The sequence below is a fragment of the Morone saxatilis genome, unplaced genomic scaffold (assembly GCF_004916995.1).
Source record: "Morone saxatilis isolate NCDOM2014 unplaced genomic scaffold, NCSU_SB_2.0 Contig5, whole genome shotgun sequence".
In the NCBI taxonomy this organism is placed as follows: domain Eukaryota; kingdom Metazoa; phylum Chordata; class Actinopteri; family Moronidae; genus Morone; species Morone saxatilis.
The window spans coordinates 7,082,790-7,102,124 of NW_023340095.1; the positions used below are offsets into that span (position 1 = coordinate 7,082,790).

Consider the following 19,335-nt stretch of genomic DNA (forward strand, 5'->3'; position numbering starts at 1 on the left):
GCTGGTGCCTGGATAGAAACATAATGTAGTATTTGGTATAGAGATCTTGTGTGTCAAATATGTGAACCAACCAGTGATAAAAATGAACATGTACTACTGTGAAACCACAGACCTTGGAGTAAGGCTGAGTATCTCAAACCACCTCTCCTCCAGGCCATTAGGCCAATCAAAGCTGGCCTTAGATGAATATGACAAATCAGCAGCTCGGCCTAGATTGAACTGTACTGAATAGCACCAATTTGCCTTCTCAGTCTACCACCATTACATGCAATCAAATGCAGATGGGGAGCTGGGGCTGGAGGGAGCAGACTCAGAGGAAAAATTGGAATGATGCAAAGATTACGGGGGTGCGAGGGGGGGGGGTAGAGAAACGGAGAGAGGTTACAGAAGTATGGAAAGAAAGAGGGGAAGGAGAAAAAGGGTGAAATTATAACTGGGCTCTAATCAAGGCCCTCTTATGGTGATGAGAGATGGGGTGCAGAGGAAAGGTCTAATATATCCTTGGGTGTATTATATGGTTTCTTAAGGCACTTAAGGCAAGACGTGATGGGGGAACTTGGGGTTAGATGAAAGGATGGATGGAAGGATAGGTGCAGGGAAGTGGTTGGATTGAACTGTAGATATTCTCGGTTGTGCTGTGTAGGCTGTCCAGACCATAATCAAACTGAGCGGTAGATAGGGAGAAAAGAGATGGGTGAGCACAGAAAGAAGGAATCAGGCATAACCTTCCCTGAACTCTGAAGCACTTAAAACATTGCTAAGATGGTAAGAGAGAGTGAAGGGGTGAAGGAGGTGAAAAAAAAAAAGATATCTTTAGGTGTGTCATAGATTGCCCTGAAGCTGTAATGGAAAAGGAGGAGAATTGTGGGAAAGACGGGGGCGGAGAAGGAATGATGGAAATCCTCGGGTATGTAATGTGTGAATTTATAAGAATATATCACATTGTGCCACCAAAGATCCATTGGTTATACATAGCTTGCATATTAGTCCTCGCTAACGGTACAAAACACAAACTGGGAAGAAGACCACGAAGGACAAGAATGAGTCAAAATCTACACCAAATCTATGCTCCTAATCGCCTGTCATGACTGTCTTGAAATGCATCTAAACTTCGAAGCACAGAACGTCTTTATATGTGTACTATTTTGGAATATGTAATAATGGGGATAAACAAGGCAGCAAGGAATAAGCTAGTTTTGATTCATCTGAATCAACTATGGATTTTAAAACTTACCGTAAAACCAACCACAGTGAGCGTGAGGGAAGCACTTTCAGACGCTCATTTGTGCGCCACCAGAATGTACAACAGCAGTGGAGACCATAGGCATCAGACTGGCCACATAAAAATGCCCAAGGGAGCTTATTCAGAAATGTTAAACTGCTGTCAGATTAATGTAAAGAGTTACACGTCTGTGAGGCGCTTGGGCTTCTGCTGGATCTGTTGCTCCATCTGCGTCAGCTCTCTCCCCTGCTACAAGTAGTGGTGCCTTGCATATGTTTATATAAATTGTATTTTCTGTTGTGTCACTTATTATATCTTTCCATCTCTTGTTCTCTTGATGTTAAGGTTGCTTAAATAGACGGCAACAGACCTACAGATTAGATCTATCATGCTTTTATAAGTAATGGACCATTTTTCTCAAGTTGAGTTGAACTGCGGTTGAAGCTTGGAATGATTTATATTGACTTTAAAAGTCAGTTCACCCAATTCATAAAAACAAATATTTTCCGACTTACCACTGATGGTGTTGCCATGCGGACAATTTTCACTTATTTTCACTTGCTTCAGGGTGTCAGTTGACAATGGAATAAAATGGAGCTAATGTGGTGTGATGCATTGCAAAATTTATTTAGAAAAACTCAACAGCAATGTCTGTTTATAGAAAAAACCCAAAATAATCCACAGACCTTGTTATGGACTGTTTTCAGTATTTTTATCACAAGAAAAAAGGAAATTTGTTACAAGGTCTCTCTTTCTTGTGAGGCTTGAAGAATTGTGTAATAAAGCTAAATGTCATTTTAAAGAATAAGGACTCTAATGGCCATTTAATGAAACTGACAACAATTTTGTAAGTTGCACATTGTGCAATTATGGTTTGAAGTGGCTAAAGGGTTTCACCTCAGGAAGAATTGAAAGAGATGCACAGTAGAGGCGGGTATTTAAGTCAGTAGGTACTGTAGGTCTAACACTGAACTAAAACTACAAAAACAATAAGTGGGTGAAGAAGGAAGGAACATACTGTACCGTACACACCATATACCTATTTCTATCCACCCTCCCATCCAGGTATAATGAGCCATTTACACACACAACTGTATGACAAATATAGCATTTTAACATCAGAAAACAAATGTTTCTCTTCAACATAAGACGATGGCTAAATACTATAAGTATAAGAGAGAGCGAAAGCCCATTAAAGTGAGGAAAACAAGCTGGAAAATAGGTGAAGAAAAAGGTGGAGGCTTTCAAAGAATCAAGTAAAATTAGTACATATTAGTCTAATTGCCTAATATTTCACTTTAAATAACATGCAATTCTGAGATTTAATCACTGTGATAAAATCTGACTTTGAAATCTGGAAGTGTTTTTCCGTGTTCTGGTTCACACAGACTGCTTTTGTAAGTGTATTTTAAAAGACTGCGCCTGTATTTTGTAGATAAAATTGCATGCAAGTGTTTTTCTGTAGATCTGTATCGATGTAATGGTCATGTGAAATCCCATTTCAGAAACAAACATGGAGAAAAAACCTGATATTAAGTAAGGATTAAGGTAGAAAGCGCAAATTGTTCATCGAAACACTTTGCCCCATTCATAACTAACTATGTCCTATTCACACAGGAAGATATAGTGTTAAAGTTAATCACATGAAATAGTTCCAACAGATAATTTCCACACCTCTTAGGGAAATTGGGGCACCACTCTTAGAGTGGTCTTTGTGTGCCTGTGAGCATGTGATAGTGTTTCATGAGCGGAAAAAAAGACCTCAGTGTTCATGTTTAAGGGTTATTTTTTTCTGATATAGTATGAATGCATGAGGTGTGCACAGATTGTATTGAATTATGTGCCCTTTTGGGTTAACCTGTTAATGACCACTCGGAAAATTAAGTCACATGTTAAGCATATAACGACTATATTATTTGTGAGTACCTGGATATGGTATTCATATTAAAATGTAAAAACATGTAGAAAGAAACAGACTTTGGATTCCATATGAGACCAAACTAAATATTGCTGTTTATCATTGGAATGGTTGCTTTCAAACTTAAAAACATCTTTAGAAGAAAAAGATTTATTTTACCAGGTAGTATACGTATGATCATGACCAAATACATGCTTAAGACCAGTGATAAAAAAAATCACCTCAACTTCTTTGTCTGTCTTTGTCTCACATGCACACAGTTACTAACCTCAGTAGGCCAAAGCCTATTTTCTTGCTCTTCTTCTCCGTCTCCTCAGGCTCCTCTGCTTTCTTTTTCTCTTTCTCTTTCTCTTTCTCTTTTCCCTTCCCCTTGTTCTTTTCCTTCTTCTTTGTTTTCGCTTTCTTTTTCTTGTCTTTTTTGCCTTTCTCCTCTATCCGATCCCCAACTCCCTGGCGGGATGAATTACTGGCAGGGGTGTCCCGGCCTGAACTCGGCTCCGAACCATCATCTGTAGGGAACAGAAGAAGAAAAGGAGAAAGATGGGAATTGTGTCTGTGAAGAACTGTGTTTTAAAGAGTAGAAAAAGTAGTAGTAAAGAAAACAACTGCATTTGGGTGTTTTTACTTCCTTTGTTCGATTTTGTTACCTCAATTAAATGTAATACTTACTCACATTCATCAACATTTACAAATGTCCCTGACAAGTTGAAGTAATAAACTTTTTGTAAGATGCTAGAAGTGCGAAACATAAACCATGAAAGATTTATCACTGAAATCCTGATTACAATTATTCTAATAAAACTTAATTCCACTTAGATGATCAAAGGACAATGAATAATGATAGTGGCATTTGGATTTACCATGTTACCACGTTAACCATGACCCAGCTAACGGCTAAATGGCTAATATGTAATTCTAAAAATCCCAAGAATCATTTTCATTTATTCTTTTGGCAAACACTTCTGTCCAAAGCTCTTTTCTGCCGGTTCAGGGTAAGTAAGGACTCATTATTTTGTATTTACATACCATAATGCTGAGTCTTCGGCATTGTTAGGAATCATCAGTGCCCTTCTAATTTTCAAGTTAACATAAATACATAAAGAAGTCATTTCTGTAAAGACTGAGTTCCAGTGGCTCATATCCATTGAGTTTAGGCATTTAGCTAATGCTCTCTTTGCCAGAGTGACTCATTATAGCAGTAAAATCAACTAACATTTGCAAAATCCCACAGCATAACATAACACAGCAAAAACCACGTCAGGTTATAACACAAAGACGAGCACACAAATAAAAACAAAACATTACATATCCCCGAACGAATAGCCCCCATGCACATAACGCTAAACTTTCTCTACTTGACATCTCCATGGCAGATTTATTAACTTTACAGTGAATTAATTACTCTTAGAAATAAGAAAGCGAAAATGTTCAAAGCGTAAACTGTGATGCCTCATTACTTCTCCGACAGACTCAAGGCCTGGCCTAGAATTGCAATGATCTCACACGCACACTACTTACTTACTTACACACACACACACACACACGACACCGACACCACACACACACACACACTACTTACACAATACTTGTCAGATTTTATAAGATAAGCAGACCAAATTAGTTACTTCAATTGAGATTTAACTTTGTGTGGATATTCACTTCAGTCTTAATTACAAAGACTGTCTAGCAACAGAATGGAATTGTAATTACGTTTGCCTGAAGATGTACTGAAAATGACCACAGCAGATATCCTATAAAATCATGGATATGGTCGGGATGGTCAAGAGTTGCAGAGTTCAAATACTATCTATAAAAAACAAACACTCTTCCCCTCTTGTTATTTAAATAAACTGCAGAGTCAGGAAAACCCTACATCTGTTTTACTGAATGTGTGCAGACCTCTGGTTTATTCTGACCCAAATGGAAAATTTGGTGAATCAAGGTTGGTTGGGTTGAAATTGGATGCGGTTTGCAGTAACGTGTAAGTAGCAATTTCTCCTGAAGTTTAGCAAGATGTTTTTTTTTTTTTACTGTGCCGTCATATTAAGCCAGTCACTGGACTATCTCTCCCATAACACAAAATCAAAAAATAAAACTTCGGAATATTTTATATTTTGCCAGTCAACCAAGTCAGTCGTGTTTCATTTACTATTTCATGGCACAGAACTCACCAAAAACAACCATGATATAGATTTGTTCTGTTTACATCTGATTCACTTGTAGGAATGGTGTGTGATTAGGGAGGCATAAGGAGTATGAAGAGAAAGAGTAACACAGAACATAAGTAACACACATGCAAAGGTAGAACAACATGTGAAAAAAGACATGGAGAATGACAGGAACAACTATTCAGCACTATAATCCATCCCAGCTGACATGAGACATCAAAGCCAATGACTCAAAGCCTCTGTTGAATAGTCCTCTTGACAACTAAATTCAGTGGAAATTGTGAAGCACTGTGGCATTAGCTAGATTCAGTGCACAATGCATTAGCTACACATGAACCCTGACTGAATATTCACTGTGCACTTATACTGCCAAAATGTTAGCAACGCTTGCCTTCCTGCTAATCAACCTCTTAAAAACAGACAGGCAGTAGTTGGTAAGCATTTCAATTTGTCACTGAAGTGAAAATGTAATTTAAGGTCAAGCTAAAGTGTATGAATGAAAGAAAGAGACATTCAGGGTGCTTCAGAGAACTGTTTCTTGTCAATTAACAGCAGCTCTCAAAGTGTTAAACATTTAGAAAGATGGTGACAGATGTGGCCACTGTGTGTGTGCTGTTGACATGCCCTATTAGTCCTATCCTGTGTGAGCGTAGTGATCTGAAACAGCCCGACTCATTACTCTGGTGGTGACTGATAAGAGTTTGCTGCTAATAACACAGCTGGGAATTGAAAGCACCTTCCAGTGAAACAAAGCAAGCAGCTACCATTTAGCTCCTGGATAAATATTTAAAGCTAAAGCCCAGATCAGAATTGAATCACATATTGAAAGAAAATGCTACGGCTTTGTTTCCTATGTGCTGACACTTGGCGTTCTCCTGGCAATGCCCTAGTCTTGCTTTGCTGGCGAAACTTGCTATTTCCTAAACGAATCAGAATCGACAACTGCGGACCTAAACTGTGCTGAGCTCACTGGAGGGTTTTCAAAATAAAAGAGGTGGGTGTAGAGGCGCTAAAGATATATGTAAACCATTAGATATGAGTTATACAAACAAATCCCTGTCATTTGGGAAACGGCAACACATGGAGAATGAAAGAATGGAAAATATCAAGTGATATACACATGCACATCCTAGGGTAGTCCTGTCACTAAACCGTCAGTCAGGGATGTCAAAGCAGGTTTTTAGCATTAATTGTGAAGAGAAAAACAGCTGCTGTGACATCATGGATGGGGGGGGGCAAATGGAAACATGCTCAAATGTTTCAATGTGATTCGGTGCTGAATTTTACTTCTGTCTCTACCCCAAAAAAGCATTTCTTTCCCTGCAATCTCCCTGTTTCTTCTATGTCAATATAATTTACAGACTGAGTAACCGTATATAAAACACAGACACAAATGACAAAAATGACACATTTTTCCACTTACCATCATCATCTTCAGGTGGCCCATCATAGGATTTATCAATAGCTGCTCTGAAGCTCTCGTTGCAGCCTCTTCCCCTGACCATATTTTGCCGAGGACGGTGGAATGGGAGGAATTCGTTTTTTCTGTTAACCTCTGACATGGCCGTCTGGAGACTCTCCAACGAACTGGATTTCTTCAAGCCGAGGGTAGGTCCGAGTTCTATAGGAGTTGATGGAGCTGGGGGGGGACAGGGTGAGACACAGAAAAACAGACAGAGATATACAAAAGGTGAGGAATACTGTACGTTTCTGTTAGATAGACTACAGTTGACTTGGTATGGTATGGTTTGGGCTCCTCAGTTGAGACCCTCAGAATGCACGAACTGACATTTATTATCAATAGATAGTATATTTATTTGGTATAATAGTTTCATTATGATTCTACTAAAATGGCTATGACTGTGTTAATGCTATAAAAATACTGCTACAACAAACAACGGATACAGAAGGTATCAGAAAGGCTGTCAAATATGTTTACTCTGCTGTGCCTTGCTGTGATTGGTTTAAAAAGCCTGTGGAGACACTGGCTAGGAGTCAGAAACACTGCGACATCAATGAACTCTAGAGGGCAGAGTGAGGGGGGGAAAAGAAAAAAAAGACAGCGATGCAGTTAACTATACTGTTGTTGAGTTTGTGATGGATGCGAAGTCTGCTTCACTGTTACTGGTTCTCCATCCATCATCACAAGTATACTGTGAAAAATATTACTGAGGGAGGGAGGGATCCAGCAGAAAGGATGATGAAGAGGAGAGCAATGGATGAGAAGACAGAGCAATAGTGGAAGTATTCAATGGAGAGTAAGGTAAAGATCAGACATGTTGTGAAGATAAGTGGCGAAGCTTTACAATAAAAAGAGCAAGGCATGCCACACTTTTCATGTTCTCTTTTAAACACACTATCTAGCAATTGTTACTGTCCTGCTGCGGAAACACAGCCAAAGCTAATGACATTCTGACTGCTGCAGTTGGACCAAGTTCAGCCTCAAGCCCACTGTGATGTTCCCACCACTCATGGGGATTGCTGATGGTGAAACAAAAGAACGAGGGAAGGTAATGTGTGATTCCAATTTGGTTTGCCACTGACTGCCACCTAAAACAGGGAGATGCTGATGGTGGGCAAGATGGGGAGAAAAGGGATGGGAGGAAAAACGACAGGAAGGGAGCAAATTAAGTTTCCTCCGGGGAATACCACAGTGTCAGAGAGGGAGACAGAGAAAAATGGGAAAGAAGGGAGGAAGGCTGGGCTTGCTGCCAGCTCAAAATACTGGTAATCCTTACACACACACATTTTGGATTCCTTGCTGGCTCTGGCCTGTCGATATGATGCCACTGTGATTCATGATAGCTAAACCTGCATCACTTTAGCTAATGATTCCCTATACACACCACTGCTCTTTGTGTGTGTGGGTGTGTGTGTGTGTGTGTGTGTGTGTGCTTATGTGTGTGTTTTTTTTTTCTAAAAGCAGAGGAGATGAGAGGGCTGATGTGACTTCCACATCTATTTAAACAACCATTAACCAAACACACACACACAAAGAGTAATACCACGCACTGAATGTATGCACATGCATAATGTAAGCCGCTGTGAGAGGAGATGGACAAGGGCCATAAAGTGTGACACTCCCATCCATAAACACAGTCCACATGACAGATGCATACTGAAGTAGTGAATATGATACAAGTGCTTTGTGATTAATCTATATTGACTCAACCCCCGAGTCTGATTATGTAGCTTTCGTTGATACAGCTGAACAGATATAAGGAAGATAAAAGTTTTCTTGTAAGTGGAACATGTTGTAATAGTAAATCCTATTTTCCTGTCACAAAATGCCATTCCCCACCCACCCACTATGTATATACGAATAAAGTGTAGATTAATTACACTGCAATGGTTCAGATGCAATTTCTAAACTATGGCCAATCGTATAGAGATTTTGCAGAAATATTTTAAGATTGAATGACAGTGATACTACAGCATTTACACAGTTTCAAGTATTTCTTAGTCCTATATTTTAAAAACCCAATGGAAACTTTCTGTATGCAAATCAGAACAGGAAGAACAGGTTTTCAATGGGCCATAAGTGAATAACACACTTTTGTTCATTAACATCAAACTTCAGGCAATGTTCAATGTTCAATCAAATTCAGGCTTAGTATCTTGCAAAACCTCCAGTTTTAAAAAAAAACAGCTATGACCCTAATAACTCACTGTGTGATGTCACCTTGGAATAAAGTACGATTATATTTGTTATGATATGTCAGTACATGACTGATCATTTTTACTACACATCTGTGTAGGCCAGAGTTTTGAACCACTGAGCTTTGTGTTCGTCTTTGTAGGACTGCAACATTTTCAAATATTATAAAAATTGTGTATGTTGTAAGTTAGGATGTTAATTGCTTCATTATAATAAGTAAGACGACTGCATGGAAGAATCTGCGTTTGCCGTGACTACTGGTAATCAACTTCATAATAAGACTGTGTGCCCTTGGCCACCAGCCTGAAGCAAACTTCGGAAAAAAAAACTTTCTGAGATCATTGGCCAAAGAGCACAGTTCCTAAATTCACAATTCTTAAAGAGACATATCGCATGCAAAACAAAATCTTTTATTCCAGGGCCAAGAGTGGTGTGTATTCTTAAGAACGGATACATGTGCTCATTTCAATAGATAATCCACTGTTAGAAAACTCTAAGGACTGTGGATTAGAGCTGCCAGTGACATTTGAACCAAGGCCACCACAGGCATTAATAAACTCAACATGAATTGTCCAGGATTTTTGATGTATTATTCCTTTTATTCATACACTAATCAGAGTCCTGAAAGCCAACATGTTTGCAGTTGCCAACAATACTCTCCAAACACAAGCGCCCTCAAAGTTAAACCAGCATCTGACGTTTTTATTTCAGTTACAATAAATGCATAATCCGGCACACTTTGGCTCAAAAGGCATGTCTAGATTCGTACACATCAGACATGCCAGTCATTTAGTCATGCCTTGCTTTCTGTAGATTAACACATTCTATATGAAATACCCGTGTGATGTTCCTCATTTATATTCAGTGTAAGGAGCCAGGGTCAAGGTCCATTTTCCACTTGGGATCTACAAAGTTTGAGGGCAATTGCAGTCAGTTTAAGAACACAGAAGAGCACACAGAATGTACACAGACAGTGACCTCAGAGTCCAAACGTGTCTGTTTGCAGACGGTTGGGTAGTAGGATGAAATAAAGAGTATTGTGAATAGCTTAGTGGTGTTGGGCTGGGTTATCAGGCAATGAACAGTACGCACACATATACACACAAATGCAGATATATAACTACAAGCACACCAACACTGGGTGATGAGCATGCATCCACATACTGACACACACCAACACACACACAGAGTATTTTGCTGTGAGTAGCAGGATTTGTGTCATAAATGTAATTACTGCTGTCCAACTGTAAGATGATAGAATTAAGCTGCTTTTAAAGAGAGAGAGTGAGAGAGAGAAAGAGAGGGATAGAGAGAGAGAGAGTGAGAGAGAGAGGACGACAAGCGAGACAAGAGTAACAAAGTGGTTTGAGGGAGAGGATACAAGAGTGGGGGGTTGGCAGAGACACTGTGAGAGGATGCTATAGAAAGACAAAACAAAAAGACTGAGTCTGGGAATGAAAGAGCAAGGATGGGAGTGACAACGAAAGAGAGAGAGAGAAAGAGTAGGAGAGAAGAAAGCACGAAAAAAAAAAAAAATTAAAACACAAAACACAAAGAGACAGAACGCCAAGCTATCCCAAGGCTATTTTGTTGGCAGAAAGGCAATGGGCTACTTTCAAAGTCAAAATTACACCAAGGAGCGGCTTAGCAGCAAGCTGCAGCTACAAAGCCAGCAGCACCAACTTCTAGTGCACCAAATCACACTTTAGGAGCTCTCATAAGGAGATGCAACGTAATGTCTGCTTTCTATCTCCACATTATACACACCCAGACAGAATTAATCTTCTCTCACTGTTCTGTCAGTGGAAGTTCCCCTGTGTTCCAACCCAGAGAAAAACGCAACATCACAACATCACAGCTGAAAGACATTATCCAACCCAGTTGCTATAGCATAATACACTATGCAAAAGAAAACAGCATTGTGAAACCATTCTTTTTATGCAATCCGTGACAGTTTTCAAGGGACATATACAGTGTTACATAAATATATCTTGACAGCCATGACATAACAGTGTCGACGATCAGAATTGTATTGTTGTCTATGTATTTATATACTATATGTGTCTGAGGACTAAGGGGTAGGGTGTGTGCACTGGTGTGTGTATCTGCTATGAGATATCCTCAGCTGTAGAGGGAAGATTGTTCCTGAAAGCAACAGTTTCTTACATAGTATATGTGCGTGTTATGTAGTTTAATCTCCCAGCAGGTGAAATGAGGTTTTGCTATCCCATGGGGCTCCATAATAATTGAACAGTCTGTGGGGCAGCTGTAGCTCAGGAGGTAGAGCAGGTCGACCACTACTCAGAAGGTTGCCGCTTCCATCCCCGGCTCCTCCTGCTGCATGTTGAAGTGTCCTTCAGCAAGATACTCAACCCCAAACAGCTCCGGATTAATGTGTATGAATGTTAGTTTCTGTTTGTGATGGGTCATACATCACTGTATGAATATGGGTGAAGGTGGCGTGTAGTGTAAAAGCGTTTTGAGTGGCCCGGAAGACAAGAAAGGCACAATACAAGTACAGCCCATTTACCATAAAGCATGTGACATCAGCCTCATGTCAGTATTTACTGGTTCCCACTGACTGTAATGTATTGAACAGCAATAACTTAAAATATCTGTTTGCATTAGTGGCCACAGTGTTTTATAACAGTGCTAAAGTACATGTAGCGTCCTTTAGTTTGAGATGTGGACTAGAATTACTAGAGACAGCAACTTGCATGCACACAATCAAACATACACACTCAAGCATACACACTCTTCCACAAAGGCACAAAATTCATCCAAAATGAATCCATCACTGGGAATGTAACTGATTAGTCCAGGACGGAAACAAATGGCCTCCCCCTCTCTCTCAAGCATCATACAATATACAGTACAGTACATGTCACTGATCAGTGTGTAGAGCCTAATAGAGACGAATGGCTGTACCAGCAAGAAACGACAGCACTGACCATCTCCTGATTACTGCTCACCTTTATTGGCTTACTGTGGGAGATGGAGCGGGGTCAAAGGGCATTCAATATCCAGAGAGGTAGCCAAGAGTATACACAAAAAGACAATGAAACGTCAGTGTGTGCTAAACACATCAGACAGAGGCAGATACCTTGCAAGAAAAAAGCAGAAAAAACCCCACGCATGCACGAGTTCAGCTGTGTGTCTAAGAACAACGGTAAAGAGCTAACGTGTGGAGTCATCAAGCAGCATTTGCACACATGCACACACAGGCTAACACAAAGATGTACTGGTCTCCCTGTAACAAATTAATCCATCAATCCACATCAGTCTAACAAAGTGGCTTTCAGGTTAAATCCACTGCAAAGTCTGAAAGAGCCAGAGAGAGCAGGAAACAATGACAAAAAGGGGGAAAAAAATAAAATGAGAGAGAGAGAGATGAGAGAAATGAAGAGACAATCACAGAGAGGGATATAGGGAGATGCAGCTCTCTAAAGATGCAGTTTTGGCAGAGTCTTGTCAGTGTGTGACTGTCGTAGTCAAAGTCAAAGTTCCACTAGGGAGAGATTCAGACAATGGCCTGCACCAGTCTCCCTCAGCATCACACTGGCCCCGTGACACACACACACAAACAGACACACACGTTTTTAGAGAGATGTTGCCCGTTCTAAGCTCCTCTGCCTGTTTGTCAGCCTCTAAGCCTGAATGGCGTTGGCAAGAAAGAGAGTGAGATAGAGTGACCGAGAGAGCCGGTGGTGACTGGAGGAATCGAAATAAGGCAATTCGAAGATACTGAAACAGAAAACAGACAACCATTTTGAGTTTTTTATGAGATTACTGCGTTAAAACTTTGACTTGTATTTGTGCATGGGAATATGACGTCATAAGTATAGACAAATGAGAATAATTTCACAAAATGAGACCATTTTTACAGTCATCGCTTTGTTAAGAAGTACCTGGGTTTGTGACAAGTGACCCTAACCCTCACGCACATTTAAGAACCATTTTTAAGTCCATAACTAAAGACATTTGTACACACGGACACACACGGATCACCACTTTCTCCCTTTCCTGACAAGCTTTTCATCATTCCTGTGGATATTCATTACTCACCATTTATTTTCCCAAGGAAATATCTCTAAATACAGTGATTCTGGGACACACACACAGAGCTCCAGGCTGTCCCCATCACCAAAGGAAAACACAGAGAAAGAAACACAGCTGCAACCGATTGTTTTCCGTCCCGTCAGCAGTATGTGTTTGACTGCACTGTCCAATTTGAAGAGGTTTGAGGAGAGAGTCTACATATGCATTTTCACGACTGTCTGTCTGAATGTCTGTATAGCTGTATACTATGACAGTGACATGAATGATATCCAACCGTAATTTACTTTGAAGCATCCCTTCTGTCACTAGAAGTGTATTCCATGCCTTTCCTCTCCCACAGCTGATTTGATTTATTATTGGAATGATTGAGGTCCCATTTCTCTGTACCACCACAAAGACGTCAGGCATGTCTGACCACAAAGCCCAACACACACAAACACACACACTCGTGGTTTTCTTATTCTGTGCTAATATTTATAATAACAGAATGCTGAGTTGAGGACTTTTTGACGTGTTTGTTAATGACAAGTATTTTTTTTTATTTACTGAAGGGAGTTTCAAAATTCACTCAGCATCAGCCTCTACACACGGCGAAAGCATTTAGTCGCAAAAACACACTTAGTCACACACACCCACTCACTTTTGGGGAAGGTTTCCACACATGCATACACACTTTGTAATACGGTCCCCCAGTTCCGTCACTTTGCATCTTAGATTCTGCAAAATTATAATATAATATGAAATCTTCCGAGTTTCACATTTTCCACAGGATGATGGAGACTTTCCATTACCATAACATTACCATAACGGTAATAGTTTCATATATGTGTGTGTGTGTGTGTGTGTGTACACTTGTGGTGCCCAGTGGTTTCTTGGGGTGTGGAGGGAAAGACCATAGCTGGAAGCGAAAACAGCATTCCCAGAAGTCATTGTCTTTAAAACTCCTCACTTCCCAGGACCCGACCCCACCCCACAACCCCCCTCTCTCAAGTCCATGCAGCTGTCTGACATCTCAGCACAGGGTTGTTGGAAGCATTTCAGTTATAAAAAATACATTACAGCGAAGGAAAGTGGGTTGGAAAAAACTGTTGGGCTTGCCAGGCACACACTCTCTTTTACAGCTCTCTGGGCTCTGTGGCATTATAAAACAGGAGACACGTTGACAAGCAACAGGTATAGTGATGTGTAAATAGGCTTGAGTAAAAAGAATTAAATAAAAAAATAAAACCTGCAAGTAAAACATAGGATATAAAAGATGGAGACTTTACCAGACATTCATCGGGCCTATTACTGGAGAAAACAGGGCTAAAAACGTTGGAAACTATGGTCAGATTTGCACATTAAAAATAATCAGTTTTCATTTGGCATCTTACATATACCACTAACCTAAAATTCTGGTCAATTCAGATACAGTGATAACAGATAAGGCAAGAGTAAAGAAAATGATTCGACTGCACTTGCTGAAATTGCCATGTTGTCTGTCCCTGACCAAGATTTTAGTCAATAAAAACAGAGTTTTAGGACAGGGTAAACCTTATAAACTATTTTTGTTTGCAGCATATGTTTTAGATGGGTGTATCAAAAAAGCTGAAGCCAACTGAGCAACACAATAAAGGAGAGCAAACTGAAAAAAATACAATCATGTACTAAATTTGCCCTGTATTCCTCTTTTACAAGGTTGCATTACCAAGACTTCCAGGGGCCCTGAAACTCCAGGTGTGTCACTTTAGTTATTTTTGGTTATTTGAGTAATCATACATTTGTTTGGGAATTTGCACCACCACTCGTCTTTTATAAGGTTCCTCTATCAAAATCTATTTTTTTGTATGAACTTTATATATTGTATTTTAGTTTATATTGTGCTCACTTGGTGGATTTTCCTACATAAAGTTTTGCCTGCAGGGTTGATAGGAGCCAAAAAGCTAATTCTTGGCCCAGGGCCCCCTTACAGGTTCATTTGGCCATGCCCCATACCTTAGTTGTACTTTCTAACCCAAATTATCAGCTGTATTTCCCAAGCATGCTATGTCATTCACTCAGTTCTGTGAATGAGAGAAGTATACTGGAAAACAAAGGAAGTACTTGACAATGAAATGGATTCCATTTTACATCTGTAAGCAATTCAGTTATTCAAGGTCTTTCCATTTTACAGTCCTCTGACAGGGAACAGGGCCATGTAAATGTCGTCATAGTTAATAAAAGCTGACAACATCAGATGTTCAGATTCAGTTTGCTGACAGTCAAAAGCCTTGCTTTGGAAACCTACAGCAAATATGCAACCAGAGTCAGTAGAGTTGTACAGTATCTCTGTTCTATTTATTTCTTCTCATAAAGCCTTTCCTCTCCATGTTTACTATTTCAATCCCCCTGAAGTAATCCTATTTTGCTGTACAAGATGCACCTCCCCTTCAGTATATCTTGTCCAGAACACATTTAAGCACCATCCCAAGTTCTGGCTCATATAGCATACTGGACTACAGGTGCACTTAAGCTTCAAATCCAAGATGAGAAGCTGAAAAGTCAAAAGTTATAATATTTTCTTTATCTATTCAGCTGTTAGAAGAAAAAGAGGAAGGCTTTCTTTTGTTTTATTAGGGTTTCACTCCAATAAAGTAAATGTTAAAACTCTGCCTTACATTCTTTCCATATCTTGTCATTTATGCTCCTTATATCACCTTGCTTGCTCGCTTTATAATCATTATGGACTCAGTACATAAAAGTCAATACCACCATGTATAACACGAAGGCAGAGCAGAATGTGGAAAAAGGCTGGACTGATTGACAACAATAAAGTGGCAGACAGCAAGACAGACGCACATATAGCGGAATGAAGTAGAGTGCTCTTACATTCAAGTAGCTACAAATGAAATGAGGTAGACCTCAAGGCAAAGCGAAAAAAGAAAAGTTTGACATTAAACTTTTAAGAGGGAGTGTGTGCAGGCTACTAAGGTGAGAGGTTTTGAAGCACCGCTGTGTCCTCTCTCATTCTACCCCTTTCTCTCTATACCCTTAAGAACAAGCTCATCTATGCGTATCTTTAACAAGTGGTCATAGTCTCGCCCTTTCTCTTCTCCCTCCAGTCCTTCTGCAAATCTTACTTTCATCTGCACTTCTAACAAATCAATGAGGTATTTCTAGAGGGAGTTTGAGAGTAGCCAAGTGTATAGGAGACAGAGGATGCAAGAGGAAAAGTGAAGTGGCACAAAAATGCAACTGGATGAAAGGGAAGGAAAAAAAATGAGGGAGCTAACTATATATTGACGTCAAACCCTGTGATAATTACTCACAGAAAAAAACTATACATATCTTTAAAACTCTACAATATAAATGCGTTCTTTGGTTGTGTTTCTTAGTTTTTCTATATTTGTCTGCTTCGTCTCTTTTCTCAACATTTTTTAAAAATCAGGCAGTAAATTGTAGAAGTGTGTGTTTCAGTGTCACTCAGTTTTTACGACAGTGATGATATGCAAGTGTAGGTTGTCTGTTTTGGCCTTACCCGCAGTGTTTCCAACGGATCCGACGTTGCTCTCATCTGACACTGAAACAAAAGAAACACATGTTAACATGTATGCACTTACACACTTTCCATTGCTGTATTCCCTTGACTTCTGCATTTTTAATTTGGCTTTCCAAAAGTAAAACTGCTGTCCACATGTTCCTCATCTCTAAAAACCGAAAAACCTGTTGTAATGTTATTGCATTTCTCCTCCCTTCCATTTTCTCAGCCTCTCCGTCTCTCTCTATCAGTCTCTATTATTCTGTCTGTCTTGTTTTACAAGATGGCGGAGTAGCTGCTCTTTCCTGTGATGTTATGTCAGCTTCACAGCTACTGAAGTCATTTCCCTTCCTCTCTTCTCTCTCACTTCATTTGTCATTCACCCTCCCTTCTCTCCTTAAGGCTCTTATCCCCTTTCTCTCTTGTCGCCACTACCCCTCAAATCTACCCCCTTCACCTTCTGCCCTTTGCCCTCACTTCTCTTCTCAATGTTTTCATTTTCTCTTCAGTTACACTCATTCCATCCAGCAGTGTTCTCCTCCCTCTTTCCATCCTTTGATCACCATTCTCTCCATCACTGCTCCTTGTTAATCCTACTTTCACTTTTTACCTCTCCCCCAGACTTTCTTTTGCATTTTCTCCCTCCTTCATAAAGCCACAAAGCAGGCCAAAGCCAACAAGGAACACATTAACTGGTAGCACTCAAACACACACACACACACACTCAGACCACAAAAACCAAGCAGTAACATGGCTTCTCCCAGCAAATACTTTTCTAATGAAAACCAAGCCTAAAGCGTAATTCTAGCTGCGTGTGTGTGTGTCTGACGGCATCTGTCTGCGGTGAATCAACATGACTGCTTCAGCAGCCTCGCAGTTTGTGGATAACGGTGTGCACGTGTGTATGCCTACTTCAGCAGATCTGCTGATGCCACGTGTGCGACACACACACAGAGGCGTCTTATTAGGGAAGGGGTCTCAGAAAGATACAAACATGCAGGCAGGCACGCACACGCGCACACACGCACACACGCACACACACATTAAGGCTGTCACTTAGGGACCGACAGAGGTGAGGGCAGACAAAGAGAGAAAGAGCCAAAGATATAGGACATTTGGAACCAATCTTAAAATTATTCTTAAGTTTTTAATTGGGCTGGGTTGGAAAATTAAATCAGGACAAATGAATTAAAAATGAAATTATGTAACTGAGCCATGAATGAAATGCTGAGAATGCTTTCTGTCTCTCCTTCTCTCTTTTTTATTTTTATTTTTTTTTTACACAAACACAACTGCTAAAATACAGCATGGACTCTATCTACTCTATTATTATTATTATTATTTTTTTTTTAAATTTAGTTCTCAAAATGCACAAAACACTTTAGTGAGACTGATTAAAATTATGACATGCAGTAATTATACACTATTATCACACTGAATGGTGGAAGGTTTGAAAACAATAACAAAGAGATTTTAGCTTAAGAAGGAAAACAATTATAAAGGACAAATACAGTTGTTTCCATGACAATGTCCCCAAAGAGATAATAGTGGTTACATTAATAGATGTATCCTGTCCTCATTTAAGAGGCTCTGTGGCAGTCTTTTCCAGCCTCAGCTAGCTACCCAGTCAGAGGTAAGACAACACAAGCAAGATGTTTAATGATGTGTCATCTGAGGTGGTTGCATAGCTTAAACTATATGATATCACCTGATTTTGAACATTTTTATTACCATTTCATTAAAACTTTATAGGAATTCTGCCACCAATCTGTGCCTCTCTGACTTTACATTTTGCATCCCAAAATAATGGCGAATGAAATGGGTGATACAAAGGATTATTATACCATAATGGTGGCTAGCTAGCTGGTGGCTAAAATAATAATAATAAACTCAAAAATCACACATTTCATGTCTACATCATTAAAGCTGGTAGGATTTTGAAAGACTAAGTATTTACATACAGTACTAATGAGCAAAATCTGATTTCCATAAAGTTATGCAAAGGCAAGAAGGCTGACAAAGAAAATATTTGCTAATTGATGCTCAAGTTAGCTGACTTCCTTAGCTCATTAGTTGTGATTTTAGTTAGTAATGATTACTTAATATTTTGTGCTGATTATAGCAGGATTTCAGAAGGCTTAAGTATCTCCTGTTATTGGTCTACTATACATTTGTTTCCCTTACCATTCTCCCTGTTCTGTGACAACTTGAACAATACACAACGCTTAAGACCCTCAGATAGATTTCCATGATTTTTTGATTAAACCATCATCACGAGAAAGTAAAAATAAAATTAGCTTTCTTTCAGGTCTGAAATTGTGTCACCGGCTGTAGTATTCTTGTCTTGTTTGTTATCTGTGAGCAAGCTGTTCTCCTGAACTTTTGTAGAGAAAGAGGGCATGTTGGGAAAAAGAAAAAACAGCAAAAGGGGATCTAGCAGGATTTCTGGCTAGTGTACAGGGATATCATTTATCCCCAAAGATGTAAGTTTTTCCCCTTTACACCATTTCCGGATATAAAACATCTTAATCTCAGCTAAATCCTGTTCCCCTACTGGCAGTAGAGGCGAAAAAGACAGACATGTTTGTTAATAAGCTGTTACTACCGCTTGATAGTTTGGCAGTGAAAACACACTATGACATTCAAGCATTAATGAATTGTTTGTCACAACATTCAGTGAAGATCGAGTGTAAAAATACAAAGGAGGTAATGTACGTACAGACTATACCATCAGTCTGTTATTCATGTAGAAATTGATGTCTGTGCTATTGAAATAGTTTCCTGCTCCTTTGTGTCATTCTCTCTCTCTCTCTC

At 39.6% G+C, this 19,335-nt stretch overlaps 1 protein-coding gene across 3 annotated transcripts in view; it reads right to left on the reverse strand.

The window, feature by feature from the left end:
• pard3bb (par-3 family cell polarity regulator beta b) overlaps positions 1–19,335 on the reverse strand; it is a 197,293-nt gene that overhangs the window by 83,791 nt on the left and 94,167 nt on the right. For all 3 annotated transcript variants that reach the window (XM_035676492.1, XM_035676490.1, XM_035676493.1), the window contains exons 17-19: positions 16,522–16,563; positions 6,732–6,947; positions 3,409–3,649 (exon numbers count right to left, since the gene is read on the reverse strand). In XM_035676492.1, coding sequence (XP_035532385.1) covers positions 3,409–3,649; positions 6,732–6,947; positions 16,522–16,563 — 499 coding nt within the window. The remainder of the gene's footprint in view (positions 1–3,408; positions 3,650–6,731; positions 6,948–16,521; positions 16,564–19,335) is intronic.